This window comes from Heloderma suspectum, chromosome 1, assembly GCF_057233095.1.
Source record: "Heloderma suspectum isolate Gila_16-S chromosome 1, 16-S_ref, whole genome shotgun sequence".
NCBI lineage: Eukaryota > Metazoa > Chordata > Lepidosauria > Squamata > Helodermatidae > Heloderma > Heloderma suspectum.
The window spans coordinates 440,519,507-440,540,660 of record NC_139458.1 but is presented as its reverse complement, the minus strand read 5'-3'; the positions used below and the strand labels follow the sequence as shown (position 1 = coordinate 440,540,660).

At 54.4% G+C, this 21,154-nt stretch overlaps 1 protein-coding gene across 7 annotated transcripts in view; it reads right to left on the bottom strand.

Annotated features, from left to right (window-relative positions):
- Positions 1-2,581: 2,581 nt before the first annotated feature.
- MAPRE3 (microtubule associated protein RP/EB family member 3) overlaps positions 2,582-21,154 on the bottom strand; it is a 61,505-nt gene continuing 42,932 nt past the window's right edge. The window contains exons 2-8 of one of the 7 annotated variants that reach the window (XM_084833217.1): positions 17,070-17,150; positions 16,850-16,977; positions 16,518-16,663; positions 7,722-7,878; positions 5,880-6,031; positions 3,808-3,960; positions 2,583-3,665 (exon numbers count right to left, since the gene is read on the bottom strand). In XM_084833217.1, the coding sequence (XP_084689343.1) occupies positions 3,597-3,665; positions 3,808-3,960; positions 5,880-6,031; positions 7,722-7,878; positions 16,518-16,663; positions 16,850-16,970 (798 nt within the window). In that variant the 5' untranslated portion in view covers positions 16,971-16,977; positions 17,070-17,150 and the 3' untranslated portion in view covers positions 2,583-3,596. Of the gene's footprint in view, positions 3,666-3,807; positions 3,961-5,879; positions 6,032-7,676; positions 7,879-16,517; positions 16,664-16,849; positions 16,978-17,069; positions 17,151-21,154 lie in introns of all 7 variants that reach the window. The other 6 variants (XM_084832893.1, XM_084833132.1, XM_084832808.1 and 3 more) reach the window with 6 other exon arrangements.

Sequence of the window (21,154 nt, the reverse complement as noted above, 5' to 3'; positions counted from 1 at the left end):
ATATCCTTCAATTGCTGTATTCCAGTCATGGGAGTCATCCCACCATGTTTCAATTACACCTGTCAAGTCATAATTTCCCTCCCGTATTAAAAGTTCAAGTTCATTCTGTGTGTTTCCCATACTCGGGGCATTAGTATATGGACATCGAAGACCATGTGCTTCATGGTCTGGCTTTCTTCCTACATGTTTCTGAAGACATGTAGGAAGACATAACTCCAGCAATGTAGAATTCTGAATAACCCATGAATTCATCTGGTGCTGTTGGAACAGAGTATGGAAGAGGCATCCTCCTTCCAGCATCAGAGAGGAAGGTTACCACCCTCCCTCATGGTTGCCTCCCACCAACTGGCATACAGTGGTCTGCTGCCTCTGGAAACAGAGGTGTCCATCCATCTGGCCATCCAGCAAATGACCATGGAAATTAATTGGTCTAATCCAGCCATGACGGGAATTGCAAGAGTTGCAGTCCAACACATCTGGACGGGGCCAGGTTGGGGAAGCTGAATCTTTTCTAAGAACAAGTGAAGAATGTTTGTGACCATTTTCAATTATCGTGTGGTGCGGATGGCTCTGCTTCTTTGTCTTACCAGGCTCCATCTCTGACCCTCCACACATGGCCAAGTGCTATCTTGACAGCACTCCAGGGGGACAGCAGCAAGCAGACCCAGAGAAGAATGATGGTGGGGACACATGGCTGTCCCACTGCCCACCAGGAATGTCTCTCCTGTCCTCCCACCAAGTAGGTTGCAGCTGTGCTTAAAAAATGGACACTGAATTCACTAGTAAAAATGAATGCATGTCCTGTGCTGCGACTTGCTGCGGAAACGTCAGTACACGTGTGTTTGTGAGTCTACTTTTCATTAAGTCAGCATTCTCGTTGCTCTGCTACAGGCTTAAGAAAACCTAGCTTGCGAACAAGAGCCAGGGCACAGGAGCACTGTGTTTCAGACCAAGGACAGACCGTCACCAGCAAGCGGCAGGGGGCTTGCTCCTGCTCCCCGTTCCCTAACCGGATGCTCTTTCGAGCTGGGTTCCAAGTTTCAGCTCCAGCCAAGTGGAAATGGGAAGCTTGGCCTGGAGGCAAACGCACACAGAAAGTGATTATTTCAGACCTGAGGTGCTAGCATCGCCTCTCTAGACAATTGCTTCCCAGACTGTCTTCTCTGGCCTCGGCCTGCTGCAGAGGATGGAAAGGTATCCTTCAGCTGGGACACAGTGCCAAAGCAGGGAGACTGATGTGGCAAAGCCTACCCTTGAGCAACGCCTCCCCAGGTTAAACATACTCAGCATACAGAGCTGAAAATGGGCTCGCCTACCTTCCAAGCAACAGCAAGTACGTGAGAACCAGAACTGGGGGCGGGGGGAGAGAAGAGAAGATAGATGGCTGTGGAACACTCCCTCCCTGGGTCCTGAGGCAGCCTCCCTCAACCTGCCGCCGTCCAGAAGTTTCCAACGACCACTCCCAGCATTCCTGACCATTGGGCACGCTGGCTGGGGCTGCTGGCAGTTGAAGTGCAAAACACCTGGAGAGGGAGGCTGGTTTAGGGACTGACACCAGCGTCCAATCTGCTTCAGGACCTTTGCAGAGTGCAACACCAGGAGGCGCACGGGGGTGCCACCGCCAAAAAAGGGTGGGGGACGCACAGCAGCAAAGCGGGGACGCAGGCAGGGCAACGCATCCCCCATTGAACCCCCCAGCGGCTTCCTCCCTGAGCTCACAGAGGGGGCGAGTACCAACACGCTTTCTCTCCCCCACCCCCTGACACTTGTCCCATTAACTGGGTGCCTGCAAAATATGGAGATAGGAAAAGACAGAGTTGTAGGGTGGCCAAACAAAGACCCAAGGAGGTGTGTTCGAGTTCCTAAGGTGCCTCCAGTGCACCCCCATTTGAGGTATACCATACCTTGCCTCACCCAGCCGACAGATTTTTGCCCACCATCTAATCTAGTCAGCCTCCAAGCTGCGGCAGCGGTTGCACATGCCCAAGCCCGGCTGCGTCCCTGGCCAGAGAGCCACCCCAGCCCTGCAGTGGAAGATATTGCGCTCCCGAGGCCGCCACGGTCAAGCCTCTTGTCGAAGCCACGGCACCAGCCGACAGCAGAGAGGGAGGGGCTGGGAGGGGAATGGGAGGGAGGCCACCGGCAGACTGCAGCGCGCCAGCTCTGGCCAGGGAAAGCGGCCGTGTTCAAGCAGCGACCAATCTCTGGCAGGGTACGAGACCAGCAGAGATTTGAAGCCAAGCTGGAGTGGGACGGCCTGCTCTTCACCATGGGACCTTGCTTTTGAGAAATAACAGGCTTGCTTCCCCCTTCCTCCATGAAAACTAGACCTGGGTTCAAGTTGCCACTCAGCCACAGTGTCTGTTAGATGACCCTGAGCCCACTGAGAGTCAAAGACCGCGCGCCCCCCGTCCCCGGCAACGGGAGCTGCTGGCCAACAGCAGAGACAACCCCCATGGGCACTTGGTGCAGCCTTGTCCTCCCGGCGCCCCTGAACTCTGGCATGGACCTTCTGGGGTGGGGCAGCAGCCAGGCCTGTCCATCAGAGTGGAGATGGGACTTCACAGCACAGACACAGCAGGACAGATATTCAACCACACAAGTTTATTTTAAACAAAATGCAACAGAGATGCAGGCTTTGCACACCAGTGTCTGTGATCCAACAGGCAATGCAAACGGGGAACAGATCAAGGCAGAGTCTGTGTGGTGATCTGGTCAAAACAGCATGAACTAAATCTTGGTGGGGCCAGAACCATGGATGAAGGGGCAGAGGCCTGAGCCCCTCCCAATGGTGGGTCCCAAGTGCAACAGGTCAAACACTAAGGCGTGTTTATGGAGGACAGAACATCCTTGGGGGCTTCCATTCACCCTTCTCCATACTCCAAGGCTGCCATGCCTCCAGAGTACCCCATGAAGCTCAGACACACACCATCTGTTAAGTTCTCCTCCCCTCAAACCCACTTGATATGTCAGATGGTGGCTCTTCCAACTGCTCTGGGCTCAGCAGCAGCATTAAAATCCCCCCCCAATAAATAAATGCTCCAAGCCCAACCCCCTCCCCCTGCCCCCACCCACGGAGCAAGCGTCCGGTGCTAAGCTTGGCCTGCAGGCTAAACGCTCCCAAATCCTCTGAAGCCAGGAGGGGGCACCAGAGCTTGGCTCAGCATGAACACGACAGGCAAAGTGCTAGTGAAATCCAGTTCGGAAAAATATACAAAGAATTTGTCTCTCCGTATAATACAAGGGAGCGGGAGGCTCACACCAAGACAACTGAAACCACTAAATAAGGAAGAGGAGGTGGGACAGGAAGGGGGAGCCTGGGGCACCCAGCCAGGCACCCAGGCTACCCCACCACAGGCCTGTTTACAGTGCCGATCTCCTCTCTACGGTGGCCTATTTACCATGTCGCTGTGGGCTTCCCGCAGGACCTGCAAAACATACAGAAACCACTGTGGGCCTCTGGTGTCGGTAGAAACCTGTTATAATGTGTGACTGTGCAGGACGAGGCTGTACAATGCAAAACCTTAAATGTCCATGGTCGGTGAGGAGCGTGGGGCGGTCTGCAATGGCGGGACAGCGAGCGTGCGTGCGCACAGCTAGTATTCGTCCTGGTCCTCTGGATGCTGCTCGTCCAGCTCGTCATCCTCCGGCGGGGCAAAGCCTTCCTGCAAGGACACGGGGAGGGGGGGGGCATGGGATATGCTGGCTTCCTCTCTGGGCAGACCCAAAGAGCAGGGGCCACGGCCTCGCCGGCCTGCCTCTTGAGAAGGCGCGGTGGCCAGAACTGCCCCCGCCCCCTGCACTGACCTCTGTGGCATACAGGATGCCAACGATGCCTGAAACGATGGGGCTGCTCTCACGCTCGTGCTCCTGGCAGATCAGCTCGATGTCCCGCAGCTTGCTGAAGTAGAAGTCGCGTTCCTTCTCCAGCCCATCCACGGTCAGCTTCAGGTCCAGCAGCTGCCCCAGAGGAGACACCGCACACCTGAGCGGGCGAGCCGCTGCAGCCGCCCCCGCCCGGCCAGCACCCCGCCCCTGCGGCTGAGCGCACTCGCAGGAGCCACTGGGGCTGGGCCCACGCGCGGGGCAGCGAGGGAAGGAGAGCAGGTGGGGGGGGCATTGCATCACTGTCTGCGATGCAGGGGCAGGCCCTCATGCCCCGGTGGGGCCGTTTACCTCCACCTGCACCTACGCGGCTGGGCGGGGGACGCCCACACCTTCAGCCCCAAGGAGCTGGCCTTGGCCGCGGTGGGACAGATCCCTCCAATTCTACCAGCAGTTCGGGTGTGTTTAAGCTGGAGACCCAGATTTCTCCTGCTGGTCCTACTTGGGGTTGGGACGAAATATCCTCAGCCTTTGCCCCACCACTCCTCTTGGGTCCCTCAACCCTGACAGGGTTTGCCCATCCTCTGCTCACTGGCGCTGGCTCTCCACACGGGGGATTTGTCCATCTCACCTCTGCGACGCCCCCTCCCTTCACGTCAGCTCACGGGGGCTGCCCGCATATTAAGACTACCCACTAAAGGCAACAGAGCACAGAGAGGGCTCCTACGCCGTCACGTTTGCTAACTCACATTTATTTCCACCCTTCCAGAGGAGAACTGCTGCTGCCGCCCAGAGGGCAGTATTGGTGAACGAAGAGGGCGGTACTGGTGAAAAAGAGCAGGTGGAGAGTGGCCAGAGAACCATCAGCCCACCAAAGTTTGAGAACTCACTGGGGTGGATGGTGGTATGGGGCTGCCGCAATGTGAGCACTGGAAAAAAGCGTTCTTCGCCTTTGATAGCCTGGGTGGCCTATCTGGAAGGACCCTCTCACCTCACAAATCCCAGGGGCCATCAGACCAGGAGCAAGGAGACCTGGATTCAAGTTACCAGTCATCAGCCACAAAGTTTATTAGATGACCCTGGGCCAGTAACTATCAAGAATGGTCGCTATGCACTGCATCTGAAGACGTGGACAATGTCCACAAAAGCTTGCGCCAGAATAAATGTGCCAGTCTTAAGGTGCCACAAGGTTCTTCTTTAGTTTTGCTGCAACAGAGTAACACGGCCGCCCTTGGAGATGGCTGTATGGAATCTCAGATTTAGAGGCAGTACATCTCTGATAGCAAGAAGTTTGGGGGTGCTGGGGGGCAACAAGGGAGAGCTGTTGCCCTCTTATCCTGCTGGAGGGCTTCCTAGAGGTATTTGGTTTGGCTGCTGAGGGAAACAGGATGCTGAACTAGATGGGCTGTGGGTCTGATCCAGCAGCAGAGCTCCCCTTACGTTCTCACTCTCTCCCAGCCTCGCCTACCCCACAGGGCTCTTGTGAGGACAAAAGGTAGGATGAAGAACCATGTATTCCATCCCATGCTCCTTAGAGAACAGACAAGATTAAAATGCCATCACGCCTAGAGCCTCTTGTTATTTGGGGCGGGGGGGGGGGGGACCAGAAAGTCCCAGCCCATGAGGGAACCAGGAGTGATTCTTCTCACCTGCCCAACTCTGGAAAATGGGGAGGAGAATAGCCCAGCCCCATGGACTAGGACTGAAAGGGTTTTTTCCTTTGCATGTAGCGGGGGATTCCTGACGTGCTAGCCATTTCTAGGGCACAATTAACTCGGGGGGAAAGCCAACAGGCCAAGCAGGTGGTTTGCCCTTGCATGATGCCCCCCGAAGGAGAGCCAGGCTCAGCCCCCCACTGCTCCACCAGATGAGCAGCCCCGCCGCACCTCTTTGGTCCTGGCCAATCAGTCCAGCCCCTGGCCCACAGGGGGGGCGTCCTTCCGCCGCTCATTCGGCTCCACCTCCCGCTTGTGGCATGGCCAAAGCCATCGCAAAGGGGGGGGACAGGGCTGCGCAAGGGAGGCATTCGCCCTCACCCCTGCCCCTGGGCACACCTGCTGGTTGAGCTCTAGGATCTGGGCATCGGCTTCACTGCCCCCATTCCGGGCTGAAGGAGGATTTTTCCGTACAATATTGCTGGGAGCGACGTTCATTCGGACTGGATTCTGCAAGTTCTTGGGGCCTGTTGGGGAGGTTCTCTGTGGAACTTGAGAGAGAGAGAGAGAGAGAGAGAGAGAGAGAGCACTTGTGGGGGGCATTCCAGGTCGTCTCATCAGCCAGCGTCATCTACCTGTGCTGGGCCCTGCCAGGTGTGAGCCTGAGGTGCACGCACATGTATGCACAGCTGGAGCCCCAGGGCTGGCTGCAATGAGAGACTGTGAGTGGGTGGGGGGGGGGGGAAGCCAGCCAGCCAAACCCAGGGTTCCTTTTTGCTTTGCATCACCAGAGAGAGACAGGTGCCTGGTTGTGGGCTCCCCAGCCCTCCTCCCCAGGAGTCAAGGACAAACGGGCCTTTCCTTCCCGCCCCAACCCAAGTGGAAGTGTAAAGCTGCATGCAGGGAAGGCAGCTGTGAGCCCAGGTCCCCCCCCCGACCCAAAGCCACCCCAGAGTATGCCGCTGCTGCCAATTCACAGCAAAGCGAGCGAGCCCAGCTGGGGGGAGCCATGCAGTGCCAGCAGGCAGCACTGGGAGCCCCCCTGGAGCCCGCAGCCCCTTCTCCGCTCGGCAGGCTCATACAGCCCGTCCTGCTCCACACGGCGCTCACAATTCCTCCCATGAGCACATGCAGCACACGGCGGCTCAGCCCAAAAGGCAGGAGCTCCAGGGGAAAGGAAGCTGCTTGTCTGAACATTCCCTCCTCTTGTGCCCAGGACAGCCCAGATCTCCACTGCCTTTGGCCTGTGCTGTCTGCTGACACACCGGGACTGACTCTCAGAGGAGACTGAACTGGAGGAACACTGAGGGATCCCACAGGCGCTGCAGTGCCAGCAGAGGCCACCCAGACAGGCTCCAGAGCCTGCATGTGGGATGGGGCCTCTTCTTCCACCCCACCAGGGGCACTTCATCTGGTACAGGCCAGGGGGACAGACGGTCCTGGATAGCACCCCTAGGAAGCCTTAGAGACAACCAGGGGGCGGGGGGAGTTGCGGAGAGCCGGGTTCAAATCTGCTCTTTGCTACAGAGGTCCCAGGGCAGCTGCCATGGGCAAATTGCACCCTTCCAGCTGACTGGCGGGACAGAAATGCAACCAACAGGAGGCCAGCAGTGGGGACCCCCCCCCCCAGCCCTGGCCTGTGCTAGGCCTGTGCAGGGGGAGTGAAGCAGTGCCAAAGGCCTGTGGTTGGGGACTGGGAGAACAGGGCTCAGGTTACCCCCGGGGCCCAGGATGCGCGGCCTGGCTCTGCAGCAGCCACTCTCTTGGCCCCGGCCCTGCCTCATCGGCAGAACGGGAAGACATGACTCACCTCCCATGTGGGAGCCTAGGAGGAGTCGCCAAGCTCCCCCAGGGATGGGCAGCATGGCTCCGTCTGGGGGAGGCCCGAGTGCAGCAGCCCAGGGAAGGACCATCGCTGCCCCCAGCATACCAGCCCCCCCTTCAGCAGAGCTGCATGCTGGGATGATGCGTGGTGTCCGCAGGAAGAGCCAGCCAGGGCCCCTGCCAGCAGGGGGGGCCTCGCTCCTCCCCAGCTCGGCTCAGGGCCCCTCCCAAGCCCACATGCCGCACCACAGGCTGGGGCCCCCAAGCCCATGGAGCCAGCCCTCCCCTGTGCCCCAGGAGTTGCCAAGCTGGATGCCAGGGAGCCATGGCCGTGCTGGATCCTGGGGCTGCAGCCGTCTCTGGCAACATTACCTGCAGTGCAAGTGGGTTTCTTGGGTTTGTTGAAGATCTGATCACCTGGGTTTGGAGAGGGCACCACCTCCTGGCCCTGCCTCGCCAGCAGTGGGTTATACTCCTTCCCGTCGTAGTTGGCATCAAAGAACTTCTTAAACCACTGAATGAACTCAAAGTTGTCCTGGAACTTCCCCTTCACCAACCTCTCCACTGGGATGATCTGCAGACACAAGTCCGGGAGAGAGAGCGAAGACAATTAGCTGGCCCCAGTCAGTGGTGCAAACGTCCTTGGTCCAGTCCACACGGCCCCATCCCACCTCCACTTCCTCTCCATTTGCAGGGGCCCTCTCGTTCCAGGGTTGCAAGCAGAGGGAGATGCTGGTGGCCCTGGGCAACAAGGCCTATTGCAGAGGTGCCCAACATGGCACCCACAAATGGGTCCCCAATGTGGTGCCCATGGGCACCCCCCAAAAATTCCTTTACATTTTTTTAATTGTGTAAATAAAATTTCCCCCATTTTTTACATATACATACACAACTTTCTAGCAATTATACATGGGTTTCAACAAAAGTGGACCAAATATTCAAACAAGTATTGATTTGAAGGTGGCATCTATAAGCCACCCATTCAAATATTGAAAGCGTTGTAAGGTCCTCAATTCATTGCATTATAGGAGGTGAGTGTTTATCCTTCCAATGTTGTAATGTCAGTCTTTTAGCTGTAAAGAGGGCATGGAGAATCCATTTATCCTGTTTATTTGTTAATTACCTTGAAGCAGGTCAATAGTTTAAAGGAGCGTGTACATCAGTGAATATAAAAGACTGCTCCAGTACAAAATTTATCTATATAATAACCGCCCCCTAAAAAGAAGCAGCTAGTGAAACTTTTGAAAAACAAATAGCCAGTGTTTTAAGGAAGCATGATGTAGTAGTAATGGGGGACTTCAATTTCCCCAATATTTGTCGGGAGACAAATTCTGCAAAACATGGCCCCTCCAGGAAATTCCTGACTTGTGTGGCAGATAACTTCCTCCTATAGAAAGTAGAGGAAGGAACTAGAGGATCGGCTATCCTTGACTTGACCCTAACCCACAGAGATGACTTCGTGGAGAAAGTAGCAGTTACAGGAACTCTGGGGGAAAGCGACCATGTTGTACTTCAGTTCTTGGTTCTAAGGGAAGCAAAAGCCGAGTGTAGGCAAACGCGTACCCGGGATTTTAGGAAAGCAGATTTTCATAAACTCATGATCAGTAAGGTCCCATGGCAAGCGACACTAACGAGAAAAGGAGTCCAAGATTGGTGGGAGCTTTTAAAAAAGGAAATTCTCAAGGCACAATTACAAACTATTCCAACAAGAAGAAAAGGTGGAAGACAACAGAAGAAGCCAATGTGGCCTCACAAAAAGCTTAGAGATGACCTGAAAACAAAAAAGGACACATATAGGAAGTGGAAGGGAAGCCAAGCAACCAAAGGAGAGTACAGGCGGGTAGCACAGAATTGAAGGGATGGCGTCAGGAAGGCTACAGCTGAGAACGAGCTGAGGTTAGCGAGGGATGCTAAAAGCCACAAAAAGGCTTTCTTCAGCTACATGCATAGTAAAAGGCAGAGGAAAGAAATGGTGGTTCAGCTATTTAATAAGAACGGCAAAATGATAACAGATGACAAAGAAAAGGCAGAGGTGCTCAATTCCTACTTTGGCTCAGTCTTCTCCCAAAAGAGGGTCTATGACCCCCCTGGCAAAGGTGAAGTGCAGGCTGAAGGGGCAGAATTGCAGCTTGAGATCAATAGGCATATGGTCAAGGAACACCTCATTCCTTTGAATGAGTTCAAATCTCCAGGGCCAGATGAACTGCATCCTAGAGTAATAAAGGAACTGGCAGAAGAACTCTCAGAACCGCTGTCTATTCTCTTTGAGAAATCATGGAGGACCGGGGAAGTGCCAGATGACTGGAGGAGGGCTAACGTTGTCCCTATCTTCAAAAAGGGTAAAAAGGAGGAACCTGGGAACTACAGACCAGTCAGTCTGACATCAATCCCAGGGAAAATTCTGGAGCAGATGATAAAGCAATCCATCTGGAAGCACCTTGACAACAATGAAATGATTACTCGAAGACAACATGGATTTCTCAAGAACAAATCCTGCCAGACGAATCTGATCTAATTTTTTGATCAAGACACCTTCCTTGTGGACCGTGGGAATGCTGTAGACATCATATATCTCGACTTCAGCAAAGCTTTCGACAAAGTGCCCCATGATAGATGAGAAAACTAGCTCAAAGTGGGCTAGATGAAACAACGATCCGGTGAATCCACAGTTGGCTACAGAATTGGACTCAAAGAATGCTTATCAATGGGACCTTCTCCAACTGGGGAGAGGTAACGAGTGGGGTACCGCAGGGCTCAGTCCTGGGCCCAGTGCTCTTCAACATTTTTATGAATGACTTGGAGGAGGTGGTGCAGGGAATGCTGATCCAATTTGCAGATGACACCAAATTGGGCGGGATAGCTAATACTTTGGAAGACAGAAACAAAATTCAAAGTGATCTGGATAGACTAGAGCGCTGGGCAGAAAACAACAGAATGACATTGAATAGGGATAAATGCCAAGTTCTGCACCTAGGAAAAAGAAACCAAATGCACAGTTACAAGATGGGGGAGACGTGGCTCAACCACACTACAAGCGAGAAGGTTCTTGGAATTGTTGCCGATCACAAGCTGAATATGAGCCAACAATGTGATGCGGCTGCAAAAAAGGCAAATGCTCTTTTGGGCTGCATTACTAGAAGCATCGCTTCCAAATCCCGGGAAGTACTAGTTCCCCTCTACTCAGCACTGGTTAGGCCTCATCTGGAGTATTGTGTCCAGGTCTGGGCCCCACAGTTCAAGAAGGATGCAGACAAACTGGACAGGGTTCAGAGGAGGGCAACAAAGATGATCAGGGGACTGGAAACAAAGCCCTATGAAGAGAGACTGAAAGAATTGGGTGTCAGGGTGGACACTGAGCCCATAGAACCTCAGAGCAGTTCTGATTCTGAGGAGGAACAGCCGTCCATGGAGGAGGAGCGCGCTCATCCCTCCCAGGCCCTGCAGCTGGCAGAGATTCCTCCTGCCGGCATTCCAGAGATAGATAGTGGTCCTGGGAGTGAAAGAGCGCGGGTGGAGGGCTGGCTGGATGTTCGACGCAGACGCAAAGAGCGACGAGCTATGGAGGGTGTGGAAAGGAGGCGTAGAGCCCGCTTGGCGCGCAAGCAACGGTCGCGTCCAGAGGACCCAAGAGAAAAGGGTCTTGAAGACTCTCCCTAGCCCATAAGTTCAGGGTCTGCAAGTGATTCTAGTTCAAACGGGGACCAACTGTTTCCAACCTGGGGCATAGGTTACTCTGATGTTCATAGCTTAGTCGCTGGTGATAAGAGTTATTAAGTTGTAAAAGGAATAAAACCTTGAAAAGAATCCTTTGTCTGTGTCTGGAGTTGGCTACTGGAGTAGACTGAAAGAGGCCGGGTAGGGCCCCCTGACAGTGGGCATGTTTAGCCCTGAGAAGAGAAGACTGAGGGGAGATAGGATAGCGCTCTTCAAGTCCTTGAAAGTTTGTCACAGAGAGGAAGGCCAGGATCGCTTCTCAATCATCCCAGAGTGCAGGACACGGAGTAATGGGCTCAAGTGACAGGAAGCCAGATTCCGGCTGAACATCAGGAAAAGCATCCTGACTGTTGGAGCAATACGACAATGGAACCAATTCCCTAGGGAGGTGGCGGGCTCTCCCACACTGGAGGCCTTCAAGACGAGGCTGGACAGCCATCTGTCAGGGATGCTCCAACTTGGATTCCTGCACTGAGCAGGGGGTTGGACTCGATGGCCTTGTAGGCCTCTTCCAACCCTACTATTCTATGATATGATTCTATGAACCAAATTAGACAATCCCTTATTAAAGAGATGTTTCGGTGTCCAATAGACACGAAACAAACATTCTTGCTGCATAAGATGCAACCTAATATCCATAGACGTGACAGGTCGATGCCAAAGTGACAACCCACTGACTGGACATGTTGCGGTGGTGCCCACAGCAGTATCTCAAATGCCCAAATGTGTCCACGGGTCCAGAAAGGTTGGGGACCCTTGGCCTACTGTGTCCCTCGGTTGGATCAGGCTCAGCCAGCAGGCTCAGGGACCAGCCAGGAGACATAAAAATGGTTGTTTACCTGCAGCTGTGGTTCTTTTGAGCAGTCATCAGTATAGGCACACGTTTCAGTTCTGCAGCTGCAGAGAGCCTCATTTTGGAGCTTTCTAGAACAGGGTTAGCCAACCTGGCACCGTCCAGATATTTTGGACTGCTGCTCCCACGCTCCCAAAGCATTGGCCATGCTGTCTAGGGCTGATGGGAGTTGTAGTCCAAACCATCTGGAGGGCACCAGTTTGCCTACCCCTGCTAAAGCAGGCTGCTCAGAGTGCTTGCTCAAGGGGGCCTGGTTCCTACCGCCCCACCCAGTCCCTAATGGTACGCATGTGTAAAGAACCAGAGTAACTCCGTTTTCTGTTGGCATCCGTTTTCTATAGCAGCTCTTCTAAACTGCTTAGCCTTGTGAAAGGCCCAGGGGGAGAACAGGCGTGAGAGCATTTGGCCACCTGGATGGGGGATGGGGTCTGGCGCACCCCTTGTGCCTCCGGCTGTCTCCAGCCTCAAGGTCATAAAATGCCCGGTTCCGCAGGAGGGGGCAGAGACTGCTTTCAGCTGGACAGGTGTGAAAAGTGCCACCTCTCCCTTTGGCCTTTCCATCAAGAAGGGGATGTGGGAGAGCGGGAAAGTTAGTATACGTAACCTGGGGAAGGCCATCATGCCAGCTGCCCCGGGGAAAGGGGGTGTTCATATTCGGCACAGTTTATGAGAAGGCCCATAATAAGGGAAGCAGAGGTCAGCAGCACATTGGTTTTTATTTTTTAGTCTATGCTGGGTTTCCAACTGTCTTGTACTTGTATTAATCTGTTTGTACCAATCTGGCTTTGTAACTTTCAATTCCCCTTTTTCCTCTTGTAAATAAATTATCCACTTTCTGAGGTTGTGTGTTCTTTCCAGTTCACGTCCACTGTTACCTTGAGGCTGGCACTACTAAATATACATTGTCCTTGGCTCTGAGACTTGAGGGAACCAGTTGGGTCTCTGATTCAGCAGAGCTACGGAGGCTTAGCAAGCCTGGGGACTCCCCAGTCCTAGGCTGGTAGCGGGGGGGGGGGGGGGGGGCATGCATGGCAGCTCTCCGCTAGAAGTGGTTCAGCTTGGAATCCCATTTCTTTCCTCTGCCTTCCTTTACAGCATGTAATGGCTGAGAAGGAAGCACTGAACGAGAGCAGGAGATTTGAGCATCTGCATCAGGGCCGGAGGGTGGGCTATGGGACTGTACAGATGATCACTTGAAGAATCACAGTTACAGGTAAGCAACCTGTTTTGCTTCCTTTCGGTTTCTGCATATCACATACAGGGGAGAGTAGCAAGCTAACTGTTAGCGAACATAGTGGAGGTGGAGCAGGTGCCTAGCGAACCACAGAGCTCAGAACAATCAAAGGAACCTTCTGCCCTGGCCCAAACAGCAAGTCTGTAGTGCTGTCCCAATGTAGGGGGCTATGGCCCCTCCAGGAAATTCCTGTCTTGTGTGCGGATAACTTCCTCCTACAAAAAATAGAGGAAGGAACTAGAGGATCGGCTATCCTTGACTTGATCCTAACCAACAGAGATGACTCAGTGGGTAAAGTAGCAATTACAGGAACTCTGAGGGAAAGCGACCATGTTTATTTATTTATTTTATTTATTTATTTCATTTCTATACCGCCCAATAGCCGAAGCTCTCTGGGCGGTTCACAAAAATTAAAACTAATTTTTTTTCATTTAAATTTAAATAAATAATAATATATTAATATCATCAAGCCCTGGGAAAATTCTGGAGCAGATCATAAAGCAATCCCTCTGTAAGCACCTTGAAAACAATACAGTGATTACTTGAAGCAAACATGGATTTGTCAAGAACAAATCCTGCCAGACGACATCATATACCTCAACTTCAGCAAAACTTTCGACAAAGTGCCCCATGATATCCTGATGAGCAAACTAGCTCAAAGTGGGCTAGATGAAACAACAATCCGGTGGATCCACAGCTGGCTACAGATTTGGATTCAAAGAGTGCTTATCAATGGGATCTTCTCCAACTGGGGAGAGGTAACGAGTGGGGTACTGCAGGGGCTCAGTCCTGGGCCCAGTGCTCTTCAACATTTTTATGAATGACTTGGAGGAGGAGGTGCAGGGAATGCTGATCACATTTGCAGATGACATTAAAATTGGGTGGGATAGCTAATACCCTGGAAGACAGAAACAAAATTCAAAGTAATCTAGATAGGCTGGAGCGCTGGGCAGAAAACAACAGAGTGCAATTTAATAGGGATAAATGCCAAGTTCTGCACCTAGGAAAAAGAAACCAAATGCACAGTTACAAGATGGGGAATACATGGCTCAACCACACTACAAGCGAGAAGGATCTTGGAATTGTTGTTGATCACAAGCTGAATATGAGCCAACAATGTGATGTGGCTGCAAAAAAGGCAAATGCCTGGAGGCGTTCAAGATGAGGCTGGACAGCCACCTGTCAGGGATGCTCTGACTTGGATTCCTGCATTGAGCAGGGGGTTGGACTCGATGGTCTTGTAGGCCCCTTCCAACCCTATTATTCTATGTTTCTATGACCTGACGCAAACAGTGCAGCAAAACTCTGGTACCGGCACCTCCCTGAGGAAAGCCACGGCCTTTGTGGAGCGTGCACAGGGAGTTTATCCACTTCATAGCACAGTTCCACAGTCAATGAAATCCAGCAAGCAAATCACTGGATGGAAATTGGGAGACCCTTCCTGGGACCCTCATAGCAGAGGAACAGGCAAGGGGTCAGCCTGAAGCTTGCAGTCCTGTCCCCACACAGAAAGCCTGTTGGACATCCAAGGAATTCAAGACATTCCAGCTAAGAAAAGGGGTCAGGGAAAAACCCACCTTGGCCAAGAGAGATACACTTGGAGGCACCACAGCCTTATCCCTGTGCAGGATGAGATATGGAGGGTCAGGCTATAGTGCAGAGAGCTTGCTTGCCCTTCTTGCCAAGGTAACAGCCTCCAGAAAGAAGGCCTTCAAAAAGTCCAGGGAGGCAGGCTGCAGGTGGCGAGAAGCTCCAACAGCTTAGCCATCAGCAGCACAAGCACAACTGAAAGACTCAAGTTGGTGAGAGTGTAGAAACGGGAGGGTGAAGCCCTTCATAAAACTTCTCACTAGTGGGTGAGAAGAATTGTCCACGGAACAGTAGAAAATAGAAACAGAGGAGACTCTATGCCCGTTAATTCTGAGGGGCAACAGAAAACTAAGAGCTTCCAATACTGGGCAGGCCCAGGCGGTAAATCTGCATCCAGCTGCATATTTAGGAACTTGGACCATTTTGCAGCATAAAAGGCCCCAGTGAACGGTTCATGAGCCGCCTCCAGCACCTGGTCCACCTTTTCCGAGGAGCTGCGTCAGGATGAATGCCCCAGCCAGCAGGGCTGCGGACTCTGCCTCAGTCCCAAGACAGCTGGTCCGTTGCTCCCGGCAGTTCATCACAGTCCTGACAGAATGCGGCACCGGCTGTCGTCAGCAGAGGCAAACACATCAACATCCATCATCACCCAAAGATGAAAAGGGCTCCGTGACACCCACAGTGTAAGCACCCATTTGCGCAAGCCCATATTCAGCCGGCTGAGAAGGCCTGCCAGGGAGGTGGTGCCAGCGAGATGGACTGCCACTTGGGTAAGTGGAGCATGCCACAGTCCCACAGCTGTAGAGCGAGGGCTCAGAGGGTCCTGCCCGCCTGCTGAGGTGCAAGATGATGGCCACGGGGTCAGTGCCATGGAGGGAGCACGTGAACACTCCAGAAGTACTGATGATAGACCCGCTGGGTCAGAACGAGTGTCACGTTTTGGAGGTTCTGGTATGGCCAAAAGACATCCAGGAACCCATCCCGGAGGGGCCTCGCACAAGCAGGCTGAGCCGCCATAATGCTCCGCAGGCTGCGATGATGGCCACGCGCTTTATAAAACCCCAGAGGGCCACGACCAGCTCAAAAAGGAGGATGCTGAACTGGGAAAAGGATCCCCTGGGCGACACAGAGGACGTAGTGGTGTGGCGGACGGATGGCAACGGCAGTGTGGAAGCCTCGAGGTTGGGGGGGGGGAGCCGGCCTGTCGCGGTGGAGCAGCAGCATGCTGGTGAGGGTCACCACGCAAACAAGCCGGCCCCCCAGTCCTGGCCCTCTAGTCATGCCCCCTCCACAGGGTGAGTGCCTTCCGCAGGTGAAAATGTCCTCTGATCCCAGATATTGACATACAGAGGGGAAAAAGAAACTACAGCAGACACAAAATGCAACAGACAGAAAATAACAAATAAATTAAGAATAGCAAAGCAAAAAACATTTTTAAACAGCCTATCTTGAGCTCCAACATGAAAAATCAAAGAGGAAATTCGTAGCAACACTGCGTTGCCGCCATGGGAGGAGGCAACAACGCCTGCCCACCCCTTGCGCATGCGCACTGAGGGTGAGGTGGGAGCCCGCCAGCACCCTCGCCTCACTCTAGGACAAGCCTCTGCGGAGGCACAGGCCCCGTCGGTGGGCTGCAGGAGGCAGAAAAGGGGCAGCCTCTTGGCCCACCTCCGCCAGCGGCCCTGCTGAGGAGGGGCAGCGACACAGTGCCTCCCACTGCTCCAGTGGAGCAGCCCGCTGGCGGAGGGAAGGCCGGCCTCCCTGAGCAGGGCTCGGATGGGACCGAGGCAGCCCTCTGGTGCCTCTCGCCCGGCGGACCTACCTTGTCCACCCCCATCTTCTTGAAGGCAGCCTGCAGCACCTTGAAGTTGTGGATGTACTCATGCTCCAACTTAGCCTGGAACTTCACCTTCCTCAAGTGGATGCAGCCGGGGAACAGCATGTCCATGAACTGGCAATAGGCAGCACCTGTTGAGGCAGAGACACAAGAGAACTGGCTCCTGCCCTGCCCTTGGCCAGGAGCCTCCCGTGGGGATCCCGTCCACCGTCCCAGCTCTGCAGCTGCCCCTGCCCTCCCAAAAACACGGCACAGCCAGCCTCTGTGCCATCCACAGAGGTACTGCCAGAAGAGATCCCGCGGGACCCACACAGTACCTGAGCATAGCTGCTCGATCTTCGTGTAGTTGAGCTGCAGAGAGTCGTTGACCCACGCTAGCATGTCATGGCGACTCAGGTTTTCGCTAGTCACAGATGTGGAGTACACATTGACGGCCATGCCCCAACTGCAGGAAGAAGGGAGACATTTGTCACAACCGAGCTGGCAGGGAGCAAAAGGACAAAGACCTGAATAGCAGAGCCTTTCCCCAGCACTTGCCACGCAAGATCCTTGAAGGTGAACTGGAGACGCTTCCCAGGACCGAGCTCGAGACCTTCCGCACCCAAGCCATGTGCTCTGCTGCTGAGAGGAAGGAGCCTGTGAGCAAAGAGCTCTGGGTGGTTCACACAAGCACATGAGCCATATGGAGAAGCAAGTCACACCTCCCCACCCACATGCCAAGTCACTGGTCCGCTGCACCATGAGCACGCTCAGCAGCCTGGTCCTGGTGGTGACCAGGTTGAAAGAAGAGGTGCTGGTGGCGAAAAAGGACCCAAGAAAGACTCAGAAGCCTCCATATGGATACAAGAGCTTCGCCTACGGGGCAAGTACAGAAAATAAATGCACACATACAAGCCCTGCGCACACCAGCCAGGAGGGGGAGGCAAGAAGGGGCACTAGCCAGAGCTGCTCCTTCCCCACAGCAGCAGACTCCCTGACCTCATGGGCAGCCCCACACAACTGCCCTCTAGAATGCCCAGCACCCCTCCGTCCCCTTGGGGCTTGTCCAAGCAGGCCCACTGCAGCTGGGGCCTGCAGTTCACTCAGGCAACGGCCAAAGGCTGCATTTGATGAGCACACAGCCAGGGCTGATCCAGGCTCCACCTGTGCTAACCAAATCCTTAGGGCAGCGCATAACATGCGACGGAAGACCCCGGTTTTCACAGCACTGGGTCAGCCAAAGGACAAACGCCCAGAGGTCAGAGCACAAAGACACACGAGGAGGGTGCAGCTCTCTGATGGCAGCCGCCACCCCATCGTGTCTTGGACTTGCACGAAGTCCTGTCTCTCAGGCTCACACCTGACCACTCCCGCGGAAGCGTGGCTCGAATCCTCTGCCGTTTATGTGAAGGGAGCTGCTGCGGAGCTGTGAACCACAGGAGATGCAGCCCGCACAGGCCACGCCACCTGCTGCCAGCACAGCCCCGCCTCTGGCCTGCAAGCATTCACTGGGCCACCTGGGCCACCAGGGCCGCCCTGCCGGCCACTACTCCCGGGGACAGTGGGCCTGCGCAGCCGCCCTCCCAGATCCCAGGGCATGTCTGGGTTGCCTGCAGAGCAAAGGACTGGCTGTGGCTGAGCCTTGGCTGCCGGAGAAGCACCAAGGCCCCCCTTGCCCAGGGAAGGACCCCCCTCTGCCCGCCTACTATCCGAGAGGGGCCGGCGGACAACGCCTCGCCACTCACCTGGACAGAGGTTCTGGCCAGCCCCGCCCCCGCCCGCCATGCAGCTCAAGAGGGGCCGGCCTGGGAAAGGGCAGCAGCAAGCTCCAAGGCATGTCATAAAGCCCCCCGCTCAGCCAATCAGGCGGCAGGACTGGCACAGCAGCAGGCGCACAGAGGTGGCAAGCAGCCCTCCTCCCCCGCTGCAACTGCAAGCCCTCCCGCCTGCCCCGGCAAAGAGGTTGATCTGGGCAGCGGAGGGGAGGGGGGCCGTTCTCCTCTCGCCCCCACCCTGGGAACAACACAGCGGGGTCCTGGGAGAAGGCCTAGCCACGCAGGCCCCTGCTGGTGGCCTGACATGGCCAGTCCCCAGGGCCAGGCAGAACAAAGAGCTACAGGCCCACTTGGCCCTCTCCCAAGCCAGGAGGGGCCTCCGCATCACCCAGGCGGCACTTCTGGGCCACCCGAGCCACTTCTCCCCAAGAAGGGTCCTGGCCCGGCCATCTGTTCACCTGGCGAAAAGCCCCTCCACAGTTCTCCCGCTACCCCCTTCATGCCGACTTCCTTACAAGGGGGGCTCGGAGCGCTGTTGCTGAACCAGGGTGGACTTCAGGGAGAGCAGGAGAGAGGGGACAAATCCTGAACGGCTGGTATTCGGGGCCGGCCCCCAAAGGGTGCCAAGGCTGCTCATTGCTGAAATCTGGGGGGACAGAGGCCAACCCGCTAGGCCTCTGGAGGAGCATGTTTGGGGTGCGGCAGCCGAGGAGGAGACAGAGGCAGAAAAGCGAAAATGGCACCCTGCCTCCTAGCTAATGATCAGCACAACCCACGATCTGTGGGGAAGCTCTCCTGCGCGAGCCCCACCGGGAGGCAAGGGGACAACTCTTCTGCAGGCCCTCGTAGTTGCCACAGGGTTTCCTGGCAGATTGCGCCCAGTGAGTCAGATCTGTCCAGGTTCCACTTTGCCGTGGCTCACTGGAGGACCACTTTGCAGGGCAGCTGCAAAGGAAGGATCCCAAGGGATCCACATCTGACACCGGCCTTCTTCACTTCCCTACTGCAGGATCCAGGGCCTACTGGCTGCATTGAGAGTTGGCCCTGCTGCCCTCAGCCCTGCAGAGAAAGGCCTGCCCCTCGTGCTTGACTGGAGGAGGCCCCCCAGAAGCAGGACAAAGCCCAGAGCGCAGCTCCCTCACAACCTCCCTGCCCCGCCAGCGGGAGGGCCCTTCACTGAATGGCTGATAAGCAGCTTAAGGCCCCTCTGGCAGGTAGGCTGGCCAGCCACCAGCTCCTGATCTCACCCACAAAAGGAGCAACAACAGATCGGACGTGGCAGAGCAAGAGAAAGGTTCATTTGTTTATTATTGCATTTCTATACCACCCCGTAGCCAAAGCTCTCTGGTCAGTTTACAGGAGGTTGGCTTGCTTCCTCAGGTTCCATTCCCTTCTCTCGTTTGGGAGGCTCTTCCATCCTTTGGTCCTCTTTCCTGTCCTCCAAACTCCGTAGCAGAGGTGGGGCAGAGGACAGATAAACGCCTGCCAGCTGGCAAGGAAGGGCATGGGCATGGGCATGGGCACAGCCCCCCCCCCCGCCCAATCAGTGCTAAGCTTCTCCATGGCTTCAACCCCAAGCCACCACATGGCTGCCAACCACCAATAGGGAGCAAATCATGGGATAGAGCAATTTCCTATGGCACACCTCTGAGCAAGAGGGGATGGGCCAAATCCTGTCCCCTTCTTGGAACCCCAAACGAAGACTGGGCTGCAACTCAGAACTGTAGCACAGAACACTGGGCCAGCCTGGCAATGCCCCGGACTTAAGAGGTCAGCCACATGACCCCACGTGTACTTTATGCCTCTGAACTGCAGAATTTAAGACTCAACCAGTCAGCTTACTTCCTGGGGACCACCTGAAAATTGCTGGGTGTCTTGGCAGACCATAAACTTTAATGAAATACTTTAATCTGTGTATTCTTGACTGTTCCACAACCTTTCTGCAGACCACCTGAATGAAGCCTACAGACCAAGCAGTGGTACACAGCCCACCTTGAGAACCTCTGGTTTAAACAAGTTGTCCTTGCCCAAATCAGTTCTACAGGCCATGAGGAGACGGAATGGCCTAGCAATGACAAATGGGAATGCAAATTCATATGGACATCTCCAAAGGCGGCAAATGTTTAGGGTTGCCTGCACAACTCAGCTTTGTGCCTGCTCTTTCCTTGCATGAAGTTAAGCTCTATTGTTCCAAACCTCGTTCCAGGAATAGTCTGTTGCAATTCTGATTTGAGCAGCGATCATGTTGTACAAGTGGCTTCAGTGTAAATATATTTATTTTCCCAACATATTCCCTACTCAACACTTCAGGGAAGGAGAGCAGGGCTTGACTAGGAGCTGCGCCATGCAACCCCTCATCCAAGCACTGTACATCTTACAAGTGAGCCGAGGAAGTTGGCTTAGCTCTTGCCTCTCTTTTGGCGTGCTAAATCTCAGGATGAGGCCTTTGTGAGTGAGGAGACTGTCCACGTGCAACCAGGCTGTCTGTCTCTTGGGGCTGCAGAAATGAATGTGGAATCCTGGAACCAACTTTCTTTTGAGCCCAAGTATTTCAGTAAATACAAATCCTATACACATCCATGGCACAACCACACTTGCAATCCTGTGGATGGTTCTGGCCACTGCACGTAAAAAGGATGTTGCACAGCTGGAAAAGGTACAGAAAAGGGCAACCAACACAATCAAGGGGCTAGAGAAACTCCCCTAGGAGGAGAGGTTGGGGGGCAGCGCGGGCGGTTAGCTTAGAAAAAAGGTAACGGGAGACATGAGAGAGCTGTACAAAATTATGTGTGGTGTAGAGAAAGCGGATAGGGAGGCGTTATTCTTCCTCTCTCATAATACGAGAACCCAATGGGGTTGTCTCATGAA